The following is a 27,971-nucleotide window of genomic DNA, read 5'->3' as shown; positions in this document are numbered from 1 at the left end:
ATCAGAGACTATCTTGCCCTTTTGGTTTATTCTATGACATGCCAGAAAATATTTTTTTAATCAGGGAGAATACATAATTGGATTTGAAGTTTTGAAAGATTACTCTGGTTGCACAAAAGAGACTGGGCTAGAGGTTAGTTACTAGCTGTAAAACCAGTTTAGATGAGATTGATGAGTGAGGATGAAAGCCTAAATCGAGGAAGTGAAAATAATATAAAACTGAGAAAAGATGCAAGAGGTTCTACAGTGAGATTCATCAGACTTCATGACTAATTAAAGGTAGGTGGTGGGTAAGGCAGGTCAAAAAAGAAGGAGGAGGAGTTGAGAGTTACTTGGAAATTTCAGGGAAAAAAATCTGGATATTTGATATTATCTGATTAAACTGGAGAATGAAGGAAAACAAGGGGAAAGAGTATGATGACAGATTCTCTTCTTATCAAACGTTAGTTATGCTCCTCTGATCCCTTTTCTCAACTAGGCCTCCGACTTTGACCCCGGCCTCATACCTACCTAAATCCAGTTTCAGCAGGAATCCTGTAAGTCAACTTAGAAAGACTCTTCCATCCTGTAATTGATTTCTGGTCATCGGCATGCACCTTCAGCAAGAATCCTGTTAACCCATTTTAGCAAGAATGTACCTGCCTCTTGATGTCACCTCTTAGTAATTTTCAATCCACTGACCAGTCACTTTGCTCATTGACTCTAAATCCCAGCTGTCTTTGTGCTTAGATCAAGCTCAATTTCTCCCTTACTGTCTTGACACCTATTGCAGTAGTCCTATATCGTCTCAATTTATGTTTTAGCAATGCCAAAATAGTATTTTCTTTAAAAATGGGAAAACAATGTCTCAAGTACTAAAGTTATTGCCACTCTCCTCCATGTTTGAATTTGTGGTGTACATCTATTAACTACTGTGTAGCTAAATAGTCTAGTTTATGTACTGCTGGGATTTACCAGGCATTATGATGTACATAGTCCAGCCATTTGTGCCTCAAGGGCCTAGGAAGTTGTTTTCTCCTCCTTAAGTTTTAAAAAATACTATCAGTTTAACACACTAAATTTGGCAGCTCATATAATCCCCTTCCTAAAGGACTTTACAATAATCTTACAGCGTGCTATAGCATCGACACTCTTGAGAAGGCTATTGTTGAAGGTGGAATTTAACAGTTTTGATAGTTAACACTAGACCTGCTGTGGGTTCTAGTTTGCCTACTTGATACACATAAAATGTCAGAATTCGAAAGCAGTGTCTTAACCACGGGAGGGACCGATGCTAACTTCCAACAATATATGTGAAAGTGCTTTTAAGTGACATTTCGTACGGGTGACTCAAAAGCAAGTCTGGACTCTATTCTGAGATCGGACACCGCGCAAAACCTGTCACCCTCAGCTCCAGCACCCAGACAAGACCATAATGCCAATACGCCCCTTTGCCAAGCCACGCCTCTCCGGAAGCACGCACGCGTGCACACCAGCACCGCTGCCGCGGCTTTCAGAGCTAGCGCTGTCACGCTCTATTGCGCATGCCTCAGGGCGGGGACGAAACCGCTATTGACCCGGAGGGCAAGTGCCGGTGGGAGGCAGAGGAACAGCACGGTGTCGGGCGGGTAGACCCGAACGGCCTGTGCGTCACTTCCGCTGGGGCGGGGCGGAGCTGAGTGGGTGGAGCTCCGGCTGCTGCGCTTGTTTGTGCCGGAAGCTCAGCTGATGCGGGCCAGCCAGAGTAGACGTCAATGCCAGGAAGAGACCAGTATCCACAGTCGCCTGTGATTGCGGCTTGCATCCCGGTAAGTGGCCGCGAGATGATGGGGACGGGATGAGAGGCAGGCTGGTGGCTCCGGGCACTTGTCTGCCTACGGAGTCCTCCTGTCTCTCTATCCTGGGCACTTCAGAGTCAGGGGGTGGGGAGATGCCCGGTTTCGTGGAGGTCCCAGCATCCAGGCACCCTGTGGCAGCCGGGTACAGAAGGGGCCGCGGATCCCGGGGGCTGATTGGTGCACAGCGCCGCCTGCCTCCTCTGCTTCTTCGGGTGCTGCTGCCTCGGACGCGGTTGGTTTCGCTTGTCCCTCCCTGCGCCTCTTGTCCCACCCCTGCGATTTGCCAGTTTCGCGGAGTCTGTCTCCGCTGGATTGTAGTATTCTCCAGCAGGTCCCTGGTGACTCTCAAAAACAACTTCTCTGTTTTACATTGATCTTGACTGTCACTGTATACCTCGTGCTTTCATTGCTAGATATTTCTTTTTCGCCCCACGCGTATTTGGCCCCGTCACTGCCTGCTTCTACTGCTTAAGCGGATTCAAGTGCGTGCGCTTTTTTTTTTTTTTTTTAAAGGTGAAGCTGTGTGAATCGTATTGCAATACTTCCTACCTTTTTGCCATTTCTGTGATTATGCTGAGAGGAACCTGGTTCCACCCTAGCACAATGATAACTTTTCTAAGTGGTGACTCTTTTCAAGAGTCAGCAGAGATGTGACGTAAGGGACTATCATATAGCAGTTTTAAAAATACTATTTTTATTTCCAGGAACAGTTGTATTCTGGATCCTAATTGTTGAGATATCAAAAATGACAAAAGTATGTTTCAGGATCTCAAGAAAAAGTCATTAAAATAATGTAATATAAAGAACCTTAAAGTCTGAGAATTTTTAAAAAGTACAGTAAGCTGTAAACTTAGTTTATGCATGTGAAGTAGTTGTATCAAGCTCATTTTAGCTATTTTGTTAAATTTCTTATGCAGATTAGTGTTACTTTCAGTATAAGAACATGTTATTTCATAATTTTTATTAATTAAACTTTAGTGTTGATCTTATTTTTCTGAGATCTAAAATAAAATCTTGTAAGTAGTGTCCTTTTCATTAGTGATGTTGGATGGTGGATCAGTTTCACTAGTTTATATATTCACTTGTTTTCACATGCAGAGTTGATTCAAGTACAGTTTGTACTTTGAGTTGTTTTTTTCCCTTAATTGAGACAAGGATTATGCTGAAGCATGGACGTTGCTTCACTTGTGGAACATATATTTATAAAAAGGTCAGAGTTAGAATTCTAGGCCCTAGACACCTTCCTGTCCTGTCATTTCTCTGCTTTGAACTTTCTCTCCTATATCTTGTATTTTATCCTGTTTAATGTCCATTACTTTTTAAAAGTTGCTCCTGAATTTTGGAGGATATCTTTTCTCCCATGCTCTCTCATTTCCTTGGAGGGCGTCTCTTTCTCTTCCTTCCTAAACCTGAATGTCACTCAAATTTCTACTACACATGTTGTTCTCTCTAAGCCAGAGCTTTGATATTTGAAACCCAAGGAATACTATAATAGGTCTGGGAATATTTCTGAAATGTCTCAGAAGATATAATGTATATTTGCAAGTAAGCATTTTCAATAAAGAGGAGCATTTATCAGGTTCAAGAATACTCAAGTTATATATACCATAAACTATCCTTTGGTAAATCTGTGCAGTCTAATGGTTTCAGGTGTCACATGCTGATAATTCCACACATGAATCCACAGTCTAGGTACATTTTAATTTATATACTCCAATTTGCATTCTGTAAATCCAAAAGAAAATTCATTTTTCCCTCATATTAAATTAGCTCTTTCCTAGTTTTCTCATATTCGCAATTGATATTTTCCCTCTGTCTGATTTAGAACCATAAGTCAGTTCTCTTGACACTTACTTCTCCATATCCCATTCTTGGTGTCACCAGTCCTGTGTTTCATTATTCAATTAGTTTCCTTGACCTGTTACCAGATGTGGCTTACAGTAGCCCTCTTTTCCATTCCAATACTATTACTTAGCTAGGACCTTTGTTACCTTTTTGGCTACATTATTGCAATGATTGCATAACATCTGTAATTCATTCTTAGACTTCAATATGGGCCTCCTCCTGGCAAATCCCTTGATTCCTTTAGTTAAAACTCCATTTCTATCTAAGCCTCTTCTTTCTATTTATTTTTATTTTTTGATATTGGGGATTGAACCCAAAGGCGCTTCACCACTGAGCCACATCTCCAGCCTTTTTTTTTTTTATTTAGAGACAGGGTCTCACCAAATTGCTGAGGCTGGTTTTGAACTCACAATCCTCTTGCCTCAGCCTCCGAGCTGCTGGGATTATAGGTGTGTGCCACTACGCCTGCTTCTTCTTTTATATAAGCCTCCATTATATTTTTACCGCCTCTATATTTGTTATTCTTTTCTCATTGATGATGGAACTTTGAATTATTTTCCCCATTTTTGCATTCTTGACTTAGGTTTGACTGAATTTACTCTCAAAATAGTTATCTTGAATTTCTAGTGTTGGCATTTGGTAACAAGTTAAACTTGTAGATCATCCTAAGTTTTGTAATTTTTGTAGTTTTCTGAGAGGAGTATATTAAAATCCCTCATTAGGATCATAAAATCATTCGCCTGCTGTGGTTTCCATTTCTTTTCTTTCTTCTTTTTTTTACCTTTATAATCTATAGTTCTATGCAAAGTTGAAAGATACCTTTATGATAACTCATGATGATTAAATCTTTTTGGAAAGAGACAATGCACACTTATTAATCACAGTCTAGGCTTACATTGCTCTGTCTTCGCCTCAATCTTGAACTCATCTCAATGATTAATCCTCTTTCTGACTTCCCTTCATCCACCTTGTGCATGCTGTTTTACTGAAGGCTAATTACTGTCTCCAAAGTTTTGCTTGCTTTTTCCTCTTAGAAAGTTTTTCCCCTAGATTCTCTTAATAATTTACTTCCTCACATAAGATCCTCTACTAAAATGTCAACTCACTTCTAATTATACTTCTAAAATAGTATTCTCTATGCCCTTCTTCTCTTACCTCCTGCTTTATTTTAATTCATAGCACATCTCATTCTGATGATATACACTTTAGTGGTTATTTTTTTATTTTCTAAAATATTGTGTTGGCCCACAAGACTACCTGAAGTTTAATAAGTAAATGGCTCGTTCTTTTTATTATTATATAGTTCCCCCTTTTTTATGTTTATGTAATGCTTTTCCCTTAAATTGCCTTAAGACTGTGTCCTTTATATTGGTTTTTACATAATTTCCCCTCAATCCTTTATTTACCTATTTTGTCATTAGATTATAAGTGGGTCTCAAAACTAGCATGTAGCTGGTGTTTTCATTCCCCAAACTTTGTTCTTCCTTTTTACTTTTTATCTATGTCTTTTGTTCACTTTATTTTTGCTTCTGATATATCTCTGAACATTTTAGATCTACTTATTTTTTCTGTATTTCTGAATCTTGGTTGCACATTTTCTTATTGGCTGCATTTGCTGATCCTCTCTGTAGGTGACAGTTCATCTCCTTGCATGTTTTGTAATCTCCGTGCTTACATTCAATGGTAATTGTTTAGTGTGGGAGTCTAGTTGCCCTGGGCTTTGGAAGTGTCTTTACTTGGTGGCTTCAGTTGACTTGGAATTCCAGTTGTCACCAGCTGACCAGTTTCATTAGGGTCTCTGCACCATGAGGGTAGTTTGACTATATGCCCAGACCTCAAGTTCAACTTGTAGATTTCCCTCCATTGGTATGACTTTTTATCTACAAGTAGTTTAAATATATTTTATCAAGGGCTTTCCTATTAACTTGTTTTCTCACATTGTCTGCAAATCAAGTTCAGATGAGCCAAGAAAGCAGACAGGTTTACATTTTTTTCTGTCCTTTCCCATAAATGTTTTAAAATAATATGTGCACATGCAATATTATTTGAGGCTATTATCTGGATAATTACAATAGGTTCTTAGTTTTGTCTTCCTCAGTATCATCTTCTACCTTCCCCTCCTGTAATCTCACTAGGTCCTACAGTAAAACTGCACTACTGCACAATTTCTTAGTGTACTCATTGTGGATTTTTTACATGCTTTTGTTCTGTTTATATGTGTTTATTTGCTACCATCTAAACCTAGTGCTTTCTGCTTTGGAATGTTATTTAATTATTAACTCAATTCCTTTAATAGATATAAGTCTATTCAGATTGTGTGTTTCTTGTGTGAGTTTTGGCAGATTGTGTCTTTCAAGGAATAGGTGCATTTCATCTAGGTTATCAAAATTGTGGGCATATAGTTATTCATAGTATTTCTGTATTATCCTTTCAAAGTCCATTGGATAGTCATGTTCCTTCTTTCATTTTTGAGGTAGTAATTCATGTTTCTTTCACTTTCTCTCTGTGTCTCCATATATTTTGAGGCTTCCAGTTATCTTTCTGTTATTAATTTCTAGTTTAATTAATTCATGCGGTCTAAGAACAGACATTATATGATCTATGTTCTGTTGTTTTTTATGACCCAGAATGTTGTCTTTATTGGTGAATGTTCCATATAGGCATGGTATGAATGTATTTTTCTCTGTGATTTAGTAGTTTCAAAATGTCAATTATATCCAGTTGATTGATGGTGTTGTGAAACTGTCCTGATTCTGTGTGTTTTCCTTTTTGAGTGAAAATAACATACCTACTCTTGCTTCCTTTTGATTAGTGTTAGCATGGCACATTTTTCTAATCTTTATGTGTCTTTATATTTAAAATGGGTTTTTTACAAACAACATAGTTGGGTTTTGTTTGTTTTGTTTTATTCACTCTGATAGTTGGTCTTGTCTTCAAAGCACTTAAAGTCTGGTGTCACATAAACTAATCAAAGAATTAACAATAGGAAGAAAAAATAGCATAATATCTAAATTGCATATTAAATTATGTGTTGTAGAAGAAAAAATCTACATATTGGGAAACTTTCCTAGATTAGCTTTTCTTTCTAAACATCTTATTACTCAAGCTAAAAAGGGGAATTATTTTCTATTAGTTTAAAAGTGAAATCTATATCAGCTATATTGGAAATATATTCTTTTTTCTTTTGAGGCAGTTTGCTAAGTATGGTTCAAATTTTATATTATACTCAATTTTGATTTTAACTTAAATCCTAATTTTTCTTTTTCTTTTTTTTTTTTGTGTGTGTTTGCCATTTTAGGTAAGACCATGAATTATGGCATTTCTTAAATGAAGCATTCACAAATGAAGTGAGAGAATGTCATATAGAAAATAAATGATTTTTAAGTTATGTCTTTTAGTTTGACTATAGATATATATATTTACCTCCTTAGTAATGCAAGAAGTCTTTGTGGGAAGCAGAGAAGCAAGCAGCTGCTTTTTGGGTGTTTACCTAAACATTTCTGGAGGATAAGCCATATCAATCTACAAAGAGGTTTCCATGCCAGCAAAGTAAGATGTAAATGGACCAAAAATGAAGCTTATTCTTGGAGTAAGCACTATTACTCCCCAAGCAACCATGCTTTACATATTGGAATTTTGAAACTTAGTACTTCTGCTCCTAAGGGACTTACAAAAGTAAGCATTCATATGTCCCGTATTAAAAATACTTTGAACTCTGTTTCAAAGGCTGTTTTTGGCAATCACGATGAAATGATTTCACGTTTAGCTCAATTTAAGCCAAGGTCTCGAATATTAAGAAAAATATCAGATGGTGACTGGTTAAAACAGAAAAATTTTAAACAAGCCATCAAATCTCTGAAAAAATATAGTGATAAATCAGTAGAAAAGAGTCCTGTTGCAGAAGAGAAAAGTCACATTACAGATAAAGAAGATTTAGGTAAACAAAGCCTTTTTCGTTACACAACTAGCATAACTACAAAATTTGGAGAGTCATTCTACTTTTTATCAAATCATATTAATTCATACTTCAAACGTGAGGAAAAAATGTCTCCCAAAAAGGAAAATAAACATTTTCAGGTCAAATCCGAACTTGAAGGTGAAAAGACTCAAGAAAAGAAGTCCATATCTCTAGATCCTGGCATCCTGACTGATAAGCCAGGCTCTGGATCTTCCATTGATACTGTGGACAAGCCTGCAAGTCAGAGTGGAATGCCTGATGTTCTTCCAGTTTCTACTAAACAAAGTATTGCTAACTTTCTTTCTCGACCCACTGAAGGTGTTCAGGCTTTGGTAGGTGGTTATATTGGTGGACTTGTCCCCAAATTAAAATATGATTCAAAGAGTCAGCCAGAAGAACAGGAAGATCCTACTAAAACTGAGCAGGCTGTCAGCAAAGAAAAAACTGCAGAAGAGAAAAAGCACTTATCTCTTCAGCGAGAAAAGGCAAGTTTTTTTCACTATGATTTGATTGTGTTAAATTTTTGTCAGATTTTTAAGTTTCATTTCCTAATAGAACCTAAGAAACATTAACTATTTGTTAGAGCAGTTTCATATTCTAAATATATTATGTATGTATGTTATGTCTTTGTAGATTATTGCAAGAGTAAGTATTGATAACAGAACCCGGGCATTGGTCCAGGCATTAAGAAGAACAGCTGACCCAAAGCTCTGCATTACTAGAGTTGAAGAATTGACTTTTCATCTTCTAGAATTTCCTGAAGGCAAAGGAGTGGCTGTCAAGGTAATTCTAATTTATTTAATCTAGCTTTGTCTTGGAATAGAAATGTTAATAAACCTTTTTCAATGGAGAAAGCAAGGCCTTTCTCTTTTTTACTTTTTTGAAATTTTTTTGTAGTTTTGTATGTATTCAGTAATTGCTTCATTGATTCTGTGATATACATTATGCTAATGAATTCCCTAGTTTGTGATATAAATTATACTATTAGTATTGGCATCTATATTTTGAGGTTAAGCATTTATAAAATAGAAGGTTAGTATCAGTATATTAGTTGAATTACCTAATAGCTGCCACAGTTTTCTTACTTGCAGTATAGATATTTGTACTTTTAACTACTCTTTTTTTTAAGGTTTTTTTTTCATACCTTTATTTAATTCATTTATTTTTATGTGGTGCTGAGGATTGAACCCAGTGCCTCACATACGCCAGACAGCCATTCTACCACTGGGCTACAGCTACAGCCTACTTTTAACTACTCTTAAGACAAAATACATAATTCATATGTAAAGTGTTTGCTAGTTTTTATTTCATGGCCTCTCCATATTTGAAAGCCTAAAAATTTTAATGACCTTAGTGCTAATGGAACTGGTAATCTTAAGTGAAACAATGAGCTTTCCCTTACCTGATTTTTGAAAATCTAAAATAGTGAACATAATTTAGACCCATTTAAATAGACTGTTTTTAGAAAGTTCTCAAAAATGTGTTTGAGTCTCTTTATCTGTAATAATACAATTGTTAAAATTATATTAGAAATGTATTAGTGCTTGTGTTTAGCTTGTCATTCAAGAAATTATTAGTTCACTCATTCACATTTATTCTACTTTTTGACAAATCACCTTGCTGAAAAGGTCTTTGAATAATGCACCTTTCCATAGTTTTATATTATATAACAAATATATTATAATACATAAACTTTAATATTTCATGTTCCTAAAATTTGGGGTTGTCTTTCATATTTAAAAATATCCTACTTAAAAGACAAATTTTCTAAATATACATGTGTTTTTAATTGTTTCACATTTCGGTGATGTATATAGAAATATAATTACCGTCTTTTAGTTGATTTGGGAACATTGTATCCTAAACTGGGTAGATTATATATAACAGAAATTTATTTCTCACAGTTCTGGAGGCTGGGAACACAAGATGAGGAGCTTTCAGATTTGGTATTGGTGAAGGCCTTGTTCCTCAGTATTGTGGCAAACTCATGGGGCAAGAGGGGCAAGGACACTAATCCCATTCATGAGGCAAAGATCTCATGACTATCACTTTCCAAAAGGCCCTCCTACCTCCTAATTGTGTTGCACTGGGTACTAGATGTCAACCTATGAATTTTTTTTTTTTTTGGAGAAAAAAGGAAATAGAAGGTTTATTGCTTTGCTAGCAAAGGAGAAACACAGGGAATTCCTCTCCCAGAGGCTATGATTCCACCCATCAGCAGGAACTGGGGTACTTTTAAAGAGATGATTCAAAGGCTAGATTCCATGTTCTCTGTTGGCATTGAAATTCACTTGTTAATTTGGGAGATAGTCATTTCTGAGATCCTCTGGATGCCATCCCCAGAGTCTGGATTACTTCTTTCCTAGCTTGGGTGAGTGCTCAAGGACAGATAACTCTGTCTAGGGTGGGGAAGAAAGGTAATCCTGTTTCCCCTGAGATTAGGGAGGAGCTGGGAGAGAGGAAGAAGTAGAAAACCAACAGATATGAAGTAGAAATAATAGATTAAAATCCTGTTTGAAATAAAGTCTATCCAAAAAAGTCTTTAAAAAAAGAAAAAGAAAATAAAAAGAAAAGCAACAGATGAATTTTAGGGAGAGACTAATATTAAAGAACCATTTTAAACATTCAAGTATCACACACATACATTTGTAAGCATAAAGTTCACAAACTGAACCCAGATGAAGAAGCAGAATATTACCAGTGCCTCAGAAGTCTCTCTTGTACCCCTTTTAGTCAGTCTCCCAAAAAGGCAATCACAGATTAGTTTTGGCTAATTGACTTCTTCTACTCAGTGTATTGTGTGATTGTTGTCAATTATTCATTCTCGTTTTTTCATGTTTCATTGTGTATCACATTTGTTGTAATGTTGTTGGATTTCTGAGTAGTTTTCAATTTTAGACTGCTATGAAAACTCTTGCTAATTGAAACTTTGGGGATTCTCTTAATGTTTCACAACTGATCTCAAATCTAAGGACTCTGCAATACTAAGAAAAAATGTGCTATAGAAATGGATATTCAGGTCAATTAATACTCTAGATAGTTTGAAGAAAATTGTTACTCTTCCCTAAATAATAAGCATCTGAAAATAGTGAACTATAAATTGCTTAAAGCAAGTCAGTATCATGTGCTCTGCTGAGAACTTTCCCAGCTAAACATTTTACCCATTTTTTGGGGGGTGGGGGATTAGCCAGCTTTTTATTATTGATTTGTATAGTTTCCTTATTTGTTATGGCTAGGTATGTGTGTGTATGTGTCTTGCAAATATATTCTCCCACTCTGGGGTGTACCTTTTTCTTTTTTTTTAATATTTATTTTTTTAGTTTTAGGTAGACACAGTATGATGAATGGATATTAGTCCAATTTATATTTGTCTTTGTGTTCTGTTGAAAAAATTTTTTGGTTTTGTATTTTCTTCTAAAATTTTGTTTTACCTTTTCTGCTTTTATTTACTATTTATCTAGAATAGATTTGGTTGCATTGTGTGAGATGAGAGTTCTGCCCTTTTTTTTCTAAATACACATGTCCACGTGACACAGAACCATTTATTAAAAAGACTTGTCATAAATGTGGTCATTAATATGAGTCTGTTTCTGGACACTGGATTTTGTTCCATTGGCATATTTATGTGTTTTTGCTTCAGTATTTTTAATTTTTAATTCAGCATCTTTTTATTAGTATTTATAATGGGAGGATCACCTCTTGGTCTTTGATCATTTCATGCTGTGACATGCATTCTAGATGTTGGACATCATGAATAAAAACAAATAATAGCAGCAATAACAACAACACTCCATAGGATCCAGATTCCTTTTTCCAGAGAGTTGATTTTTGTTCCTGGCTTGGTGTTATGGGGCATTCATTCAGTTAGGGTATAATTGGGTCAAGGCTGGGTTATAGTTTGGTGAAGACCCTTAGTTTTCCCTGTTTGGGAGCCACCTTCCTCCAGGGTTTTCAGTTGAGAGACTATGTGTTGACTGCCACCACTCTCATCGGTTATACAATCTCAAGAGTTTAAAAAAAAAGAAAATTTCTACTCTTGAATTCCAGAAGTCCTCATCTTAGCTTTCTCACCTTTTCATATCTCATTGTTTCAGAATTCTGCAAATGTCCGGAGGTGAGCCTTGGTTCTTCAGTTTTGTCATTCTAAACTCCATGAGACTAAATGCTCAGCTCTTCTCTGTTCAGTTGTGGCCCTCTGTCTGATTCAGGCCCAGTTTTTCCATCTTTTTGCTTCTTTACAGAACCAGCAAGTGCCCTAAGGAAAGAAAGGCTATAGTTTATCAGTTCACTTCCCAGTAGTTATCCCTTCTTCAGATTCCTAGTTTCTCCCATACTCATTGCCTCAGCAGCTGTACGATGCCTTTAAACAGATGGTGCTTTTCTTGCATTTTATCAAGCTGTTCTAGTTTTCTTGGCATGAGCATTGATCTGTAACAAATTGTTCCATCCTAACCAGAGAAGGGAATTTGCCTTTCTAAACTCCACCGGTTGTTCAAGTTCCTCTAAGGGCACTTTGAAACTCATTACTAGTCAGGGACAAAAAAAAACCCTAAATTAACCAAAAAACATTTAGAGCAATAGTATTTCAGATTTGATCATAAAAAAAGAACATGGGTGATACATTGAAAAACTATTTCATGGGCTACAGATTACACAGCAGAAGTGTATCTACCACTTAGCCATTTCCTTAAACCTGGGGTATTGACTATATAAAATGCTCCTGTGTGAGTAAGCTCAGTGTAGAAACCTAAGAGTTAAGCTCTTATCTGTCACTAACAATATGAAGTTTAATATTTAAATCTTGCAGTCCTAGTTTTATTTAAATAATTATTTATTTTATTTTATTTTTTATATTAAGAGAGAGTGTCTGACTGTGTTGCCCAGGCTGGCCCTGAACTCCTGGGCATAACTGATTCTTCTCCCGCAGCCTGTTGAGTAGATGAACTACAGGCACATGCCAGTGCCCCATCTTAAACTTATTATTTAATTTTAATGGTCATCTTTTATCTTCTGTCTCAGTTTTATTTTATAAGTCAACATTTGCTTATATTCTACTATCAGGTCTCTTTTTGTCCCATGTGCACTGTACACAACATGGTTTATTTGTTTTCTTTTGATAACAGTTTAATTTCTAATACTAAATACTATGAAGGAGTTTTATCCTCTTCAAGATTGGGATAAAATATGTGTAAAATTTATGATGTTAACCTTTTGTTGTCACAAATAATATTTTTAAATTTGTATTAAGCAAGTTACATTTTCTCTAATTTTTAAACATTGCACATTTTAAAGAAGATATATGGCTAGAAGTTACTTTTTGTCTTTTGTATTAGGACAAATATATTCTAAATATATATTGATATTAACATGTCAAAAACTAATCTATAATTTAAATTAGTGAGAAAATAATGTATACTTACACCTTTATTTTATGTGATGATCTACTTGAGTTAGTTAAAAATAATCATCCATTTTTCTTCTTGATTTGACAAAAGCAACCAAATATCTTTTCTCTCAATGTAGGAAAAAATTATTCCATATTTATTACGACTGAGACAAATTAAGGATGAAACTCTTCAGGCTGCAGTAAGAGAAATTTTGGCTTTAATTGGCTATGTGGATCCAGTGAAAGGGAGGGGCATCCGAATTCTCACAATTGATGGTGGAGGAACGAGGTAAGGACAGAAAAATAACTTTTAAAAACCAAAGACTCAATTCAGCCTTAGGCATCAAAAAAAAAAAAAAAAACTGATTTGATGTATTTATATTATTCTAAAATCAAATTCTAAACTGCAACATGAAATTGAATTTTTATTAATTTAGTACATGAGTCTATGAAACATTTCAACATATATGAATCACTTTTATTTTAATTTGATCTAGTATTTATATTTTAGTTTGTTTTTAAATGTTTTTGGTAGTTCAGGAACTTATCAGCCATTATTCTTTAAAAATCTTAGCAATGTTTTGTAGTTTCAGCTTTCTTTTATATTTGTCTTACTCATGTCAGTCACTAATCAATAAAGTGATTGCTAGAAAAGGAGTCTATGTCAATAACTCCCTGGTTTCCCATGTCTTCCCTTATACTTGCTAGTTCTGGTGTTATACAAAAAATAAATGCATTCTTTGCTCAGAAAGAGATAATTTCATTACCAATCTTCAGTCTTACTACTTTAATCTTAGATTTTGTAAGATTTCTAGTGACTTCCTGTTGGCAGAATTAAGGCACAATTTGAAACTCTAAATTTTATTATGTGGTGACTAAGTGCCTTTTTTGTTCTAGAATGACCTGGCCTACATTGTGTATTTGGAATAGAACTTTTCATTGATTATTTTATTTTATTTTTTTTTTTGTATATTGTCCCAATGTTGAGAATTGTCCATATGGCCCTAATTGACCTATAATTCCTGGGCTATTTTATCTTCTCACATTCCTTTATGAAGTATGTCAGGCCTTTGGCAAAGTGAATACACCTTAATGCAGAGGTTTGTCCTAAATTTACTGAATTTTAAAAAAATGAATGAATTAAAGGAAGCTAAAAAATCAGACTGGGCATGGTGGAGCACAACTATAATCCCAGCAGCTCGAAAGGCTGAGATGGGATTGTTAGTTCAAAGCCAGCCTCAGCAACTCAAGAGAAAGGCCTTGTCTCTAGATAAAATATTTTTTAAAAAATGGGATAGTGATGTGACTTAGTCTAAGTTTAGTGCTCCTGGGTTCAATCCCCAGAGGGTGTGGGGGAATCTGTTGAACTATATAAAACACAAATATATAGAAGCATAGGTGACCCATTGTACTGATGAAAGAAGAAACCAACGTATGTCATCCCAAAGTTGGTCAGGTGAGGTTTTAAGTATTTTTCAGAGTTGGAGTATTTTAAAAATATCTTATTGACACATCTTTGTGTTCTAATTCAAATAGATACTAATATACATTTTTAAATGTGCTTCAATACCACAGGTTTGATACCTTTATTTAGATATTGAATTTTAAAAAATAATCCTAAATATTTGGATGGGCAATTTTTACTAATGCTGATTTGCATATTAGTTTTCATGTTAGCACATAAACTATAAAAGCAGTTGATAGGATTATTTTATTCAATGACTTGGATTTATTTTCCTTGAAATAGGAATTCCCATTTTGCTTTTGATTTTTTTTCCCATAGGGGTGTAGTTGCTCTTCAGACACTGAGGAAATTAGTTGAACTTACTCAGAAGCCAGTTCATCAGCTCTTTGATTATATATGTGGCGTAAGCACAGGTAATGATTATTAGATTAGATTAAAGATCGTGGTTATATTATGAAATGTTGGGCATTAGTTTCATGTTTTGATGTGAATAATTTTTCAGTTTGCTTAATAAACCTGTAAAGGTATTTATTTTAAATAAGTTAACATTCAGAAAGATTTTAATGTGCTTTTATAATATGTTTTCAATAAAGCACTGTAACAAGGGCAGATTATAAATTATTTCTTTATGGTATATTCATTGTAAGGAAAGCAGTGAAGCAGAAGGCAGACATTGTACTTAAACCAATAGAAAATTAAAGGTGAATACATTTTGTTTTTTGTTTTTTTTTCCTGTGAGGGGAGTCTCTCAATTTGAAGATTGCTCCTTATGTCATTTTTATATGGTTGTTTGAAGGCAGAATTTAAATTGAGAAATGTGAGAATCTGTGCGTTTAAAAAGCTACTTTTAGGGCTGGGGATGTGGCTCAAGTGGTAGCACACTCGCCTAGCGCGCATGAGGCAGTGGATTCGATTCTCAGCACCATGTAAAAATAAAATAAAGGTATTGTGTCCACCTAAAACTAAAAAATAAATATATTTTTTTTAAAAACCTACTTTTAGCAGGACATTGGGGCACATGCCTGTAATTGCCAGTGACGGAGGCATGAGGATCCAAGTTCAAGGCTAGCCTCAGCAACTTAGTGAAACCCTGTCTCAAAATTAAAAATTATAAACCAGCCAGGGATGTAGCTCAGTGGTAGAGTGCCTGCCTGGGTTCAACCAAGTACCAAAAAAGAAAAGTTACCTTTAAATATTGCTAGTTGGGCTGGACATGGTGGAGTATTCCCATTATCCCAGGGACTCTGGAGTCTGAGGCAGGAGTAATGCAAGGTCAAAGACAGCCTTGGCAATTTAGCAAAGCTCTAAACAACTTAGTGAGACCTGTTCTCAAATAAATAAATAAATAAATAAATAAATAAATAAATTAAAAAAAAGAAAAAGAAAGAAAGAAAGAAGAGCTGGGGACATGATCAGTGGTGAAATACCCCTGAGTTTAATCCCCAGTAGGAGGGAGAGGCAGGGGATGTGGACCAAGAGGTGGTTGGTATATGTATAGAATTCTTCTATCCTTTTCTTTCATACCCCAAAGCTTTCTCCTACCTTTTATCTTTATTTAAAGGTTAGGCCAATGAGAAACACTAGGTGGCAGTGTTTCCTACCAATTACAACTAGTACATGAAATCAGATCAGGAGATCCCAGAGTGTTTGATTTCTTTAATTACATTGACTCTAGAACCAACTAGAAAGAGTAGTTGCTTAATGAATTCGTGAGTTATTAAATATACTGTGTTCTATGACTAAAACTAAGTAATTATTGTGAGAAATATCTTTAATAACCATGATATCTTTCTTTTATATTTAATATAAAGAAATATTTTTGTATACTTAAAAATTTTTATAATTATCATCTTGAGGTAGATGTATTTTATCATTTTGGGGATCTGGTAAAGCCCTTTACATGTGTTGTCACAATACAAGGGGCTTAGGAATTTTAGTTGTTATTTTTTTTTTTTGCCATTTTACAGGTAAAAAAAATTGGGATTGAGAAGTTAAGGAACTTGTCCCAGGTGACATAGCTAGAATTGTCCCAGTGTTAAAGCTAGAATTTAAGCCAGGTCTATGACCCAGGAGTTCTTAAAATTATAAGTGCAGTAACATCAATGCTCATAAAAACTAAGAATTTTTTTCTTTTAGGAGCCATATTAGCTTTCATGTTGGGATTGTTTCATATGCCCTTGGACGAATGTGAAGAACTTTATCGAAAATTAGGATCAGATGTATTTTCACAAAATGTCATTGTTGGGACGGTAAAAATGAGTTGGAGCCATGCATTCTATGACAGTCAAACATGGGAAAAGATTCTTAAGTAAGTTATAATTCTTTTTAAAAATGTTCTAATTATGTAGGTATATATGCATATTATAAGTTTTAAAATACGAAAAATATGAAGACTCAAATTATTAATACCATTAATTGGAGATAATCACTGTTCCTATTTTAATGAACCACATTGTAGTCATAAATTCTTGGGTTCATGTGTATGAGATTTGCATATAAAAGATAAAATTACCTTTTTAAAAATTTGAGATTATGGTGTACATAGACCACAGTTGCACACTGTTGTTTCTGAAGTCATTATTCTAAGCTGTTTAATAATTTTTTCATTTCTTTCCAAATACTATGAATCAAAAAGTATAAGTGGAAAGTAGAAACTTAAAATCAACTGCAATCCTATTGTTCAAAGCTATAGACCTTGCAATGTATTTCTTCTAGGTATTTCCTAGATTTTGTACATTTTTATAAACATTTTGTGCAGCTGACATTACAGTTGTAAATTAGTATCTTCCCCCCTTTTTCCAATTTTATTAAAATTTCTTGACATATTTTAAAATATTACATTATACTACAGAATGTGACAGTACTGTGATTTCTTAACCATTTCTATATATGATATTTATGGGCATTCAAGACATTTATATTGCTTTTAATTTTTTTATGATTATGAACATTGCTTTGATAGGAAACTTTAAATTTATGCCCGTATTTCAGAATATACCAATAGATCAGTTTTTAAGAACATAATTATTGAATCAAGTGTTGATATCATTTTAAATAGAGAATATTTGGAAATAGAGAATATATAAAGAAAATTACCAATAATTCTACTAAGATCACATTTCTTTCTAGAATTTTTTACAGGTAGAGAGAGAGAGAGTGTGTGTGTTCATTCCCTTCACAATTTGGGGATGATTATGCACATGTAATTTGATATCTGCGTTTTCATTTAGTGTTTATTACAGTCTCTTGCAATCTCATTAATATTTTTGAAACATTTTGATGGCGTTCACTCTTCCCTTTAATGAATGTACTATTTTTTATTTAAAAAATTAGCTATTGAAAAAGAATGATGCTTAAGATGTCATTATATTTCAAAAAGAAAGTTTCCGTGGACATTTTACATCTTTACTTTAGCTTTAAGGAAAAGTTCTAGAAGTACAATTTTGGGTCAGAGGGTATGCATGTTTTAAAAATCTTGACAAGTACATATATATACTTATCTACCAGAATGAATTTGTATTTATCTTAGGAAATATTCATGAACACCCAACAATTAAAAAAAATTTTTTTTAGTTGTAGGTGGATACAATACCTTATTTTATTTATTTATATGTGGCACTGAGGATCAAACCCAGTGCCTCACATGTGTTAGGCAAGCACTCTACCCTGAGCCACAACCCCAGCCCAACACTCAACAATTTAATAATTAAAATATATCAGTTTGACAGTTTTTGAAACCAGTATTTCAGTGGATGTCACTTTGTTTATTAGTGAATTTCAATATTTTTTGTTTTTTGACTATATTCTTCTGTGAATTTTCAGGGCAAGGTCTTTGCTTATTTTACTGTCAGGGTGTGGCACACTATATTGTATTTATAACCATATATTGAAAAAGTACTTTTTAATTAATCATCTATTTAATGAAGAAAGTTTAAAAATCTTCATTTAGCCACATTTTTATAATGATTTTAGCTTTGCTTTCATACTCATAAAGTCTTTTCTACCCTGAAAGTAGGTAAATATCTACATTATTCTCTAGTTCTAAGGTTTTATTAAACTTATATTTTTAGGACAACTGAAATTCATTTTGAGACATATTGTGAGAGAGTCAAACTGTATTATTTTTTCATGTTAATTTAAATGTCCCAGTACCATTACCAAATAGTTTTTCTTTTTTTTTCACTGATTTAAAACACCATCTTTATCTTATCTGTTTATATGAGAGTATAATATCCAATCTTTTTATTTTTCCCTTTGATTTTTTTTAATACATTCTGTAACTTTAGTTTTAACCCTTATATAAGGTGTTTTTGAATGAAATAATGAATCTCCTTTATTCTTTTTCATAATTCTGTTAACTATTTTCATAGTGAATTTTTGGTTACCTTTCTCATAAAAATCTTGCTAATATTTTAATGGAAGTTAATGTGAACTGTACAGGTTATATTGTGGAATGTTGACATCTTTCCAGTTGTGAAATTTCTCCATCTATTGTTGCAAATTTAAAAATGTTACTTATTTTAGGTCTTTTGCATTTATTAGAAAAAAGAACTCCTATTAGTTCTCATGAAATCATAATACTGCTTCTTAAAGATTTTTAAATAAAGATTTAAAATCTTAACATAAAACATTCACTTTACTGTGAAATTCTTTTTCATTTTGTTTCTCATGAATCTTCATATTTGCACACTACTATTTCATTTTTGCTTTTTCAGAGACTTCTTTATTTTTAATTATAGCTTTGATAAACTTTAAATATGATTAGTTTTATCCTTTCTTTGATTTTTCTCTTAACTGTTATAGCAAAACAAACTAATTCTCAAAGTTAGTAGCTTAAAATAATAATGATTTAGTCTCTGATTCTGTGATTTGATTGGGCATTTCTTCTGTGCTTGCCTGTATTCAGTTTTGCTACTGGCAACTGGTAGCTCAGTTAATATGGCTGGAACAGCTGAGTCTCTCTTCACATGGTCATTTCTATCCTGGGCTTCATCTCATCATCTCGATCTCAGCATTCTCAGAGGGCAAGCCTCAATGCATAATCACTTATCAAGCCTTGGTCTTATCCCTTGTTTGCGGATGTCTCATTGCTTGAATCTTCTCAAACCAAGGATCTGTGTGGGAAAGGGCAATATATAAGGACATGTATTCCAGGAAATGTGATTCACTGGGGGCACTATTGTTATACTCTACCATACCTATCCACTGGTTCTTTTGTTTGTCATGACTTTTTTTTGAAATATTTTTAGTTGTTGATAGATCTTTATTTTTATTTATTTATATGCGATGCTGAGAATCGAACCCAGTGCCTCACACATGCCAGGCAAGTGCTTTACCGTTCAGCCCCAGCCCCTGCCCCTGTCATGACTTTTTTAATCTTGCTGTTTATTTAGAACATGTATGTGTTTGTTTGTTTTTTTCATATGATGATGACTTTGTGTTATTTTGTGGGTACTATTTTGATTATAGCATCAGTAGAATCTGAGAATGCTAAGATTTTTTTTCATATGTTGGTCTTTCTGTAATAAGCAATTATCATTCCTTTCTCTTCAGATTTATATTCATAACTCACTAAAGCATTTTAGCTCTTTTATTTAAACCAAGGTTTAAACAACAGCAATAACAAAGTTTGAACTTTGCTTGAAAGTGTGAATGCTCCCAGAATTTCTGTTCCAAATTTATATCAAGAGTCTGCAGAACAGTAAAATTGAATTGATCTTCATATAGAAGAAACATATAGATCAGGTTGGGAAAGTAAAAATCTTGTTCATTTTGGAAAATATTACACTAGTACACTGGTGTTTATAAAAGCTTGTAAAGGGTAGATCACCAAGCAATTTGTAAATATTATGCTTATTTGAGATTTACTAACAGTTGAGAAACTTAACTATGATTTGAAAAAACATCATTAGGAAAATACTTAGAGGAAGATTGATAAAGGCATAGTATTTGCAAGGCAGAGAGAATAATCTTTAAGACTGAAAAAAGTCTACATTGAAATTAAATTCTCTTGTAAAGGAATTGTAAAAATTGCTGCCCATTAACTCAAATACCAATTGAGATGTTTTTACAAGCAATTTTTATAACATTGGCTCTGTGTTACCCACTAAAGCAAGTTTAATGTCTAAATGTAAATGTCTTGACCTGGTTTTTAGGTAAATATACTGTATGAACACTTCTGTAGTCTTTTAATTTTACCCTTGGAATTGAACCAGGGGTATTCTACCATTCAGATAAAGCCCTCTTCTCCCACCACTTTTTAAAATTTGTATTTTGAGACTGGATCTCGCTAAGTTCCCTAGGCTGGGCTTGAACTTGTGATCCTCCTGCCTCAGCCTCCTGAGTAACTGGGATTACAGGTGTGCACCACTATACCTGGCACTTCTACAGTCTTAACAAAACTTCTATATCCTGGCAGCAGGACCCTGAAAACAATAGATTTATTCTATTTTTATGCCTTTGTTCTATATAGGTACTGGCTTTCAGGATGTTGTCATCGTTCAGTATCTCTCTCAAACTACAATTCCATACATCTTTCTTAATAACTCTATCCTATATTTATTTCTTCACCTCAGAACTATACTTACAGTCTGAATCAGAGATTAATAAATCACTGCATATTGTTTCTTGTGCATTAATTGGATTGTAAGCCTCTTAGGGGAAATTGTTGTACTTCTTTTTGTTCCTTATAGCACTTTGAGAAAGCCGTCTGCAAATAGTAATTTCATAGTGCATGTTTTGGGCTGGGGATGTGGCTCAGTGGATGTGGCTCTTCTGTTACTCCTGAACTCTGGTCTTTCATGCTTTCCTTCCTTGTGTAGTTTATCAACTATGTGCCCCTTGTGGCAGCACTGTGCTGGGCACTTTGGATAGATTCATAAGCAACCACAGACATGGAGTTTATAGTCTGTTCATGCAATAATTACGCAGATGAGATATATTTTTCTGAAATAAGATCTGTGGAACACAGAAATGGTTTTCTCTGCTTGGCATGGACAAGGCCCTAGTTTGATCCCCAGCACCGCCAGGAAATAAAAAAAAAAAAAAGTGTGTGTTTTGCTGGGTGTGGTGGCATACGCCTGTAATCCCTGCAGCTCAGGAGGCTGAGATAGGAGGATCACAAGTTCAAAGCCAGTCTCAGCAATTTAGTGAAGCTCCAGGCAAATTAAGGAGACTGTGTCTCAAAGTGAAAAATATAAAGGGTTGGGGATATGGCTCAGTGGTTAAGCACCCCTGAGTTCAATCCCTGGTACCATTAAAAAAAAAAAAAGTACATGTTCTCTGATTCTTAAGAAAGAAAATCATTTTGATATATATTATTTCTTCTTTTTTAATAAAGGGATAGAATGGGTTCTGCACTAATGATTGAAACAGCAAGAAACCCTACATGTCCTAAGGTAAGTGTAGTGTATTATCTTAAATAATACCCATTTCTAACAAGGTCTGACGAAAGCAGTTATTTTGAGGGCTCTTTTGTTAAGGAGAAAAATTCTAAGAAATTTCTGCTAATAGATTCTATTCTTCTATGAAGATCTAGGATGTGATGATTAGATCTTTTGTATATCTAGTAAAAGTATAACAAAGGTTTAAAAACATGAAAGTCTGAGACTAAAAATAAGGAAGAATTATTTTATCATAATTATTTTAATCAAATTTAGGAAAGTTATAGCATTTCCTTCCCTAGATTTTAAAGAAAAAATCTATATATCATATATAATCTCAGTATAGCACCCCATTTATTTATTTCAAGTTCAATGACCTGAGTATTACTTGAGTTTGTTTTCTTTAATAATACTTGTTTAATTAACAAATATAATTTATGTGCCTAAGAATCCCATGCAGCTTATATGTATTCTCGGATAATAAGCTGTAATAAGAAAAGTCAAACAGATACAGCTCCTGTTGCTCTTAAACTCTGGTCTTTCATGCTTTCCTTCATTGTGCAGTTATCAACTATGTGCCCATTGTGGCAGCACTGTGCTGGGCACTTTGGATGTATTCATAAGCAACCATAGACATGGAGTTTATAGTCCGGTAGAGCAGCTTAGCTATTCATGCAATAATCACGCAGATGAGATATATTTTTCTGAAATAAGATCTGTAGAACACAGAAACAGTTTTCTGAAAGCACACATTTAAAGGGATGTAAAAGAAAGCTACTTTGAGATCTTAACGTGAAGGCTGATGAGTAGGAGCATTTCTGGCAAAGACACAAAGGGAATGGGCTGTGCAGGAGGAGTCATAGACAATTCCAAGAACTGAAAGAGTTCCTGAAGACTACAGCCCAGGAATCCAAGGGCAGCATGTGGGATAAGGCTGGCGCCGTAGGCAGATCAGACTGTGTACAGGGCCTTAAAGGCTGTAATAGCTCTTTTGGAGAAGATCCTGGGATGAACTCTGTGCCTCATGCTTCTTTCCCTGTATCTTCAGGGCTCCATTTCTGTTTGCTTGCTTCCAAATCACAGAAGTTGTTGACTTTGAATAAAAGAATAGACTGAATAGAAGGAAACTTTAGCCATATTAAAAAGTGCTTCATTATAGACTACCACTAAATAGGGAAGAGAGGTGGGAGAGAAAAAAGAGGGAGAAGGGGAGTTGCACGGAAGATGGAAGGAGAACCCCATCGTTATACAGAATAAGTGTGTCACATTAGATTGGATATAGAGAAATGATGGGAGAGGAGGGGAGGAGTAGGGGGGGATAGGAAGGGCAGCAGAATAGAATAGACATTATGATTGATGTATGTATATAGGTGACTATGACCAGTGTGATTCTCCAATCTGTACAATTAGAAAAATGAGAAATTATAACCCAGTGATACAAATGTATGAATTGCCAAGATCATTGTAATGTCATGTGTAGATAATAAAAATAAAATAAAATAAAATAAAGATATTGTGTCCACCTAAAAAAAAGTGCTTCATTATGATAAAGGTAGCAGTCATCTATACATGTTTTAATCCAGTTTTACCTATAATAATTAGAGAAAGACCCTCTGGACTTAAGTGCATGACCAACTCTTAACCATAGCAACATAGAGACAGAGTTGGATTACTTATAGGAATTCAGGCTATGACTTGTTTATTAAATAGCAAAGCAAATGGGTCCTTGGCAGGGTTGGCACAGGACACTAAAAACTTTGGCCTTAGCATATTTCTGCCTATTAAGTTTGTATTTGCAGATCATCATACAACATATTTTACATACATTCAATGTACAGCCATAAAATCTTGAGACATGTAGTGATTGGTGTTAAAGTTTTTTAGTAAAAATTATCAGCTACCAAGTTTTAATAACTAATGAAAGCCCTAGGAGTTTGTGTAGTGTTGTTTCAGCTTTACCAAAGTCATAATGCTTTCAAAGAGCACAGAAACAAAGACTAACTTGTAAATAATATTGTGAAGATAGTGTAATTATTAATCTTTAAGTAGTTTTTATTAATTGTTACTTCTGCTATGCCAATTAACACACAAATCTAGAAATGTATGCCTTCTTGAATGTCTTTAAGTCAAATCCAATTATATAGTCAAAGATATTTTTTGTTATTATTCTAATACGTTTCTCAGAATGGTCTCAGTTCTTACATCTATTGTGCCATAAAGAAATATCTAATTTAAAATTTTTGCTGAACTTTAAATTTATGCTACACATTGATCTTTTGGAGAGTTGTAGATTGTTCATTCATACTACTCAATAGTATTTAACTTATAGATGCCAAATATTGCTGCTTACAGTGGTACTGTCACTTTTATTTCACTAGGTAGCTGCTGTAAGTACCATAGTAAACAGAGGGATAACGCCAAAAGCCTTTGTGTTCAGAAACTATGGTCATTTTCCTGGAATCAACTCTCATTATTTGGGAGGCTGTCAGTATAAAATGTGGCAAGCCATTCGAGCCTCATCAGCAGCTCCAGGCTACTTTGCAGAATACGCATTGGGAAATGATCTTCATCAAGTAAGTTGGCTTGTATGGCCATCTTTTATAATTTTACATGATTAAAACAATCAGCATTTATTAACTGTCACTCAAGTTTGTAAGACTCAACCAAGATGACTTCTTAATGTTTTTATATTTCAAAAGATGTGCAATTCATTATATTTTTGTCTGTCTTAAATTTATAAGTCTTCTGTCTTGAATGTATAATTTAGGAAAATTTTGAAATATTCTATACAGTGTGGTTTAAAACCAATTATGAGGGGGCTGGGGTGTGGCTCAAGCGGTAGCGCGCCCGCCTGGCATGCGTGCGGCCCAGGTTCGATCCTCAGCACCACATACAAACAAAGATGTTGTGTCCGCCAAAAAATAAATAAATAAATAAATATTATAAAAAAATTTAAAACCAATTATGATAATTTTATTGATGAAAAATGTGGCAGTATGTAGCTTTTCAAACATGAAAATTAAATATGAAATAGATTCCAGCAAATGCAGAACCCAGTCTGACAATTTTGGAGAGTATAGTTTGGAGGATACTTAAACATTTATTAAGTTAGCTATGTACCAGACACTTTAATTTTTTTTACATGATTGTCTCATTTAATTGTTACTACTTATGAGACAACTATTTCCATTTTACAAGTAAGGAATTGGGGTCTTAAGAAGGGCTAAGTAGTTAAGAGTCACAACTATTCAGTGACAGGATACTACCTATAATTATAGTTTTAAATTTAAGTTATTTGTAGAGTTAAGTATTGTTTCTGGTCATTCTTTTTATGTAGTCTCATGTACTTAATTTCTTTCTGTCAAGTTTTTCCCACGATTTGTGGGATGCTTAAGTTTTTTGTTTTTGGTAACAGGGATTGAACCCAAGGGCACTTAACTTCTGAGCCACAACCCCAGTCCTTTTTATTTTTAATTTTGAGACAGGTTTTGCTAAATTGCTTAGGGTCTGGCTAATATGGTGAGGCTGGGTTTGAACTTGTGTTCCTCCTGTCTCAGCCTCCTGAGCTTCTGGCATTACAGGTGTGTGCCACCACACCTGGCTTGGAATACTTACTCTATAATTTGTACCTAAATGATAATAAATAAAACCAATAGCTTTTAAGATGGTAATTTTTATATGATGTCCCACTTAAAATCAGTCTCATTATATAGTCTGTAATCTTAACTTTCCTCTCTAGTTACTAAAGTTTGCGTGTTCTCTTTACTTAGTAATTACCTATCTCTTGGAAAAAAGTCTTAATATCACTGACAAGGATTTTCAGGTAGCATTACTATACTTGGATCTTTATGAATTATATATTGGCTATAAAGCTTTGAAGTTTCTAATGCATAATTCTAATTTACATGTGTCGTTAATAAATAACTGAAATATTTTTATCAATTTTATTTTCTTCTATGTTTTGATAGAATAGCTTAGATATATTCTAAAATTTTATGGTCAACGATCCTATTTTTAATTTTTCTGAGAGTAACATCATAATCTTTGTAGTCAAGACATTAAAATAGGATTTTTTTGTCTTTTAAGAGTCACTTCAAACCACTTCTTACTTGGTCAAATCTGTCATTGTTGAATTATGTAAGGCACATCCCTTCTCTTGCCTTTCTTTTTTTTTTTCTTCCACCCCCTCAGGGCAGCAAGTGATGGCTATTGAGTTTCTTTCTGACATAGATTTCAGGATTTATTGGTCACAGTAAATGTTGATTGTAATATGTAGCTTGCTGTCTTTAACAACAACTTCCCCCGTTGTTATTTTATTCTTGCCATATCACAAGTGGAAAAATAACTTAGACAATGTATTTAAAATACACAGAAGTTATAGCTGTAAGATGGTCATTATGGTAAGACTTCTCAGTTACACCAAATATCAGCAAGAATTTCAAGTAATAAATTTGGATACCTGCATTTTGGGACCAAACATTTTCAGATTTCAAAAGAAGTTATCTCACCCAGCTGGGTGGTGTATGCCTGTAATCCCAGCAGTTTGGGAGGCTTAGGAAGGAGGATCTCAACTTGAAAGCCATCCTAAGCAATTTAGAGAGGCTCTAAGCAACTAAGTGAGACCCTGTCTCTAAATAAAATATTTTTAAAAGGCTGAGAGTGTGGCTCAGTGGTTAAGTGCCCCTAGGTTCAATCCCTAATTAAAAAAAAAAAAAAAAAGAAGTCATCTCACTTGCTCTCTTTATTGCTGAAGGAAAAGTAGTTCAGATGTTTAATTCAGTCTTTCTTGCATATGTGTGTTTGTATGTGTGTGTAATAAAATAACTCAGTGGATCTTTTTCTATATCAGATAGACTAGTGATATTTCTTTTCATGCTTCGCCATTTTTATTTTTTTAAACTCTTTTTTATATCTATTTATTTATTTTTTATGTGGTGCTGAGGATCGAACCCAGTGCCTCACATGTGCGAAGCAAGCGCTCTGCCACTGAGCCATAGCCCCAACCCTGCCATTTTATTATATTGAGGACCAAACCTTTCAGTTTATTTTGAACTACATATTTTAAAAATTGCTTAAATAAATTTTTGTAAAATACATAACCACGTGTACAGAAGTTATACTTTCATGTAAATCGTTAGCATCCAGAAAAATTGGCACACTTATTATACATTCCAATGAAATCTGAATCTAAACAACCTATTTAATAGTTTTCTTATTATACATTCTCTTCTTCCACGAGGAAGAAGACATGGGGTATATTTCCCCTCAAAAGACAACTAAAAAGATTGATAAAGATTGACAACTAAAGAACATTCTAAGCTAGGCATAGTCAAGCATGCCTTAATCCCAGCTACTCAGGATGTGAGGCAGGATTACAAGGTTCAGGCCAGCCTGGGCAATATAGTAAGATATCTCAGTTTCATTAAGAACTATGGGTTAGTTCAGTGGTAATGCACTTGTCTACCATGCATGAGGCCCTGGGTTCAGTCACCAGTACTGAAAGAAATGAATATTCTGAAGTGTGAGTGATCATGATTGCTTAAACAAAGAAAAAATTCAAGCAGAGTTCCTGCCTCATTCTGATCCTTTAGAAGTTTTCAAAGTGAACACTAAAACACAACACTTACTACAACCTTCCTATCCTAAAACTTTTGAATAATTCAATTATTTCTAGTCTCATTTTTTAAATCCCTTTTAACTGTCATTTCTGACATATGTCTTATTTTAAGTTACTTTATATCCTTTTTGGAGCCACGTAGAATATAAATTATAGGTTAATATTCTATTTGAGCAGTTATTGAAAGTAGTGCTATAATTAAGAGGTATGAGTAGATGGATGGGAAGATTTCATTTTCATTTGACTATAAAAAGAAGAAGAATATTATTATAGTACTTATAAAGTGTGTTACATGTTCTAGAAAATGGTAGAGTAGGAAGAATTCTTTTTGAATAGGCTCCAGTTACTCCTGCCTGCCAAGTAGTAGCATATTTTTCTTGAAATTGTATATTTTTACACAAAATTATCCCATATCTCTTTATCTTTTTTTATCTCCAAGATTAAATTGTTCATTCCCTATCTTTAAAGGAAGAATCTGATACACTGACTTACGCTAAAGAG

At 34.2% G+C, this 27,971-nt stretch overlaps 1 protein-coding gene across 3 annotated transcripts in view; it reads left to right on the top strand.

Annotated features, from left to right (window-relative positions):
• Window positions 1-1,617: 1,617 nt before the first annotated feature.
• The window catches only part of Pnpla8 (patatin like phospholipase domain containing 8), a 39,215-nt gene continuing 12,861 nt past the window's right edge, over window positions 1,618-27,971 (top strand). Inside the window, exons 1-9 of one of the 3 annotated variants that reach the window (XM_015498100.2) lie at window positions 1,626-1,787; window positions 6,961-7,009; window positions 7,094-8,105; window positions 8,254-8,403; window positions 13,144-13,295; window positions 14,790-14,884; window positions 16,608-16,779; window positions 21,811-21,868; window positions 24,232-24,426. In XM_015498100.2, coding sequence (XP_015353586.1) covers window positions 6,990-7,009; window positions 7,094-8,105; window positions 8,254-8,403; window positions 13,144-13,295; window positions 14,790-14,884; window positions 16,608-16,779; window positions 21,811-21,868; window positions 24,232-24,426 — 1,854 coding nt within the window. In that variant the 5' untranslated portion in view covers window positions 1,626-1,787; window positions 6,961-6,989. Of the gene's footprint in view, window positions 1,788-6,960; window positions 8,106-8,253; window positions 8,404-13,143; window positions 13,296-14,789; window positions 14,885-16,607; window positions 16,780-21,810; window positions 21,869-24,231; window positions 24,427-27,971 lie in introns of all 3 variants that reach the window. The other 2 variants (XM_015498099.2, XM_015498101.2) reach the window with 2 other exon arrangements.

Source organism: Marmota marmota, unplaced genomic scaffold (assembly GCF_001458135.2).
Source record: "Marmota marmota marmota unplaced genomic scaffold, marMar, whole genome shotgun sequence".
Taxonomy (NCBI): Eukaryota; Metazoa; Chordata; class Mammalia; order Rodentia; family Sciuridae; genus Marmota; species Marmota marmota.
Note: the sequence above shows the minus strand (reverse complement) of the source record. Positions and strands in the feature narration are given on the sequence as shown.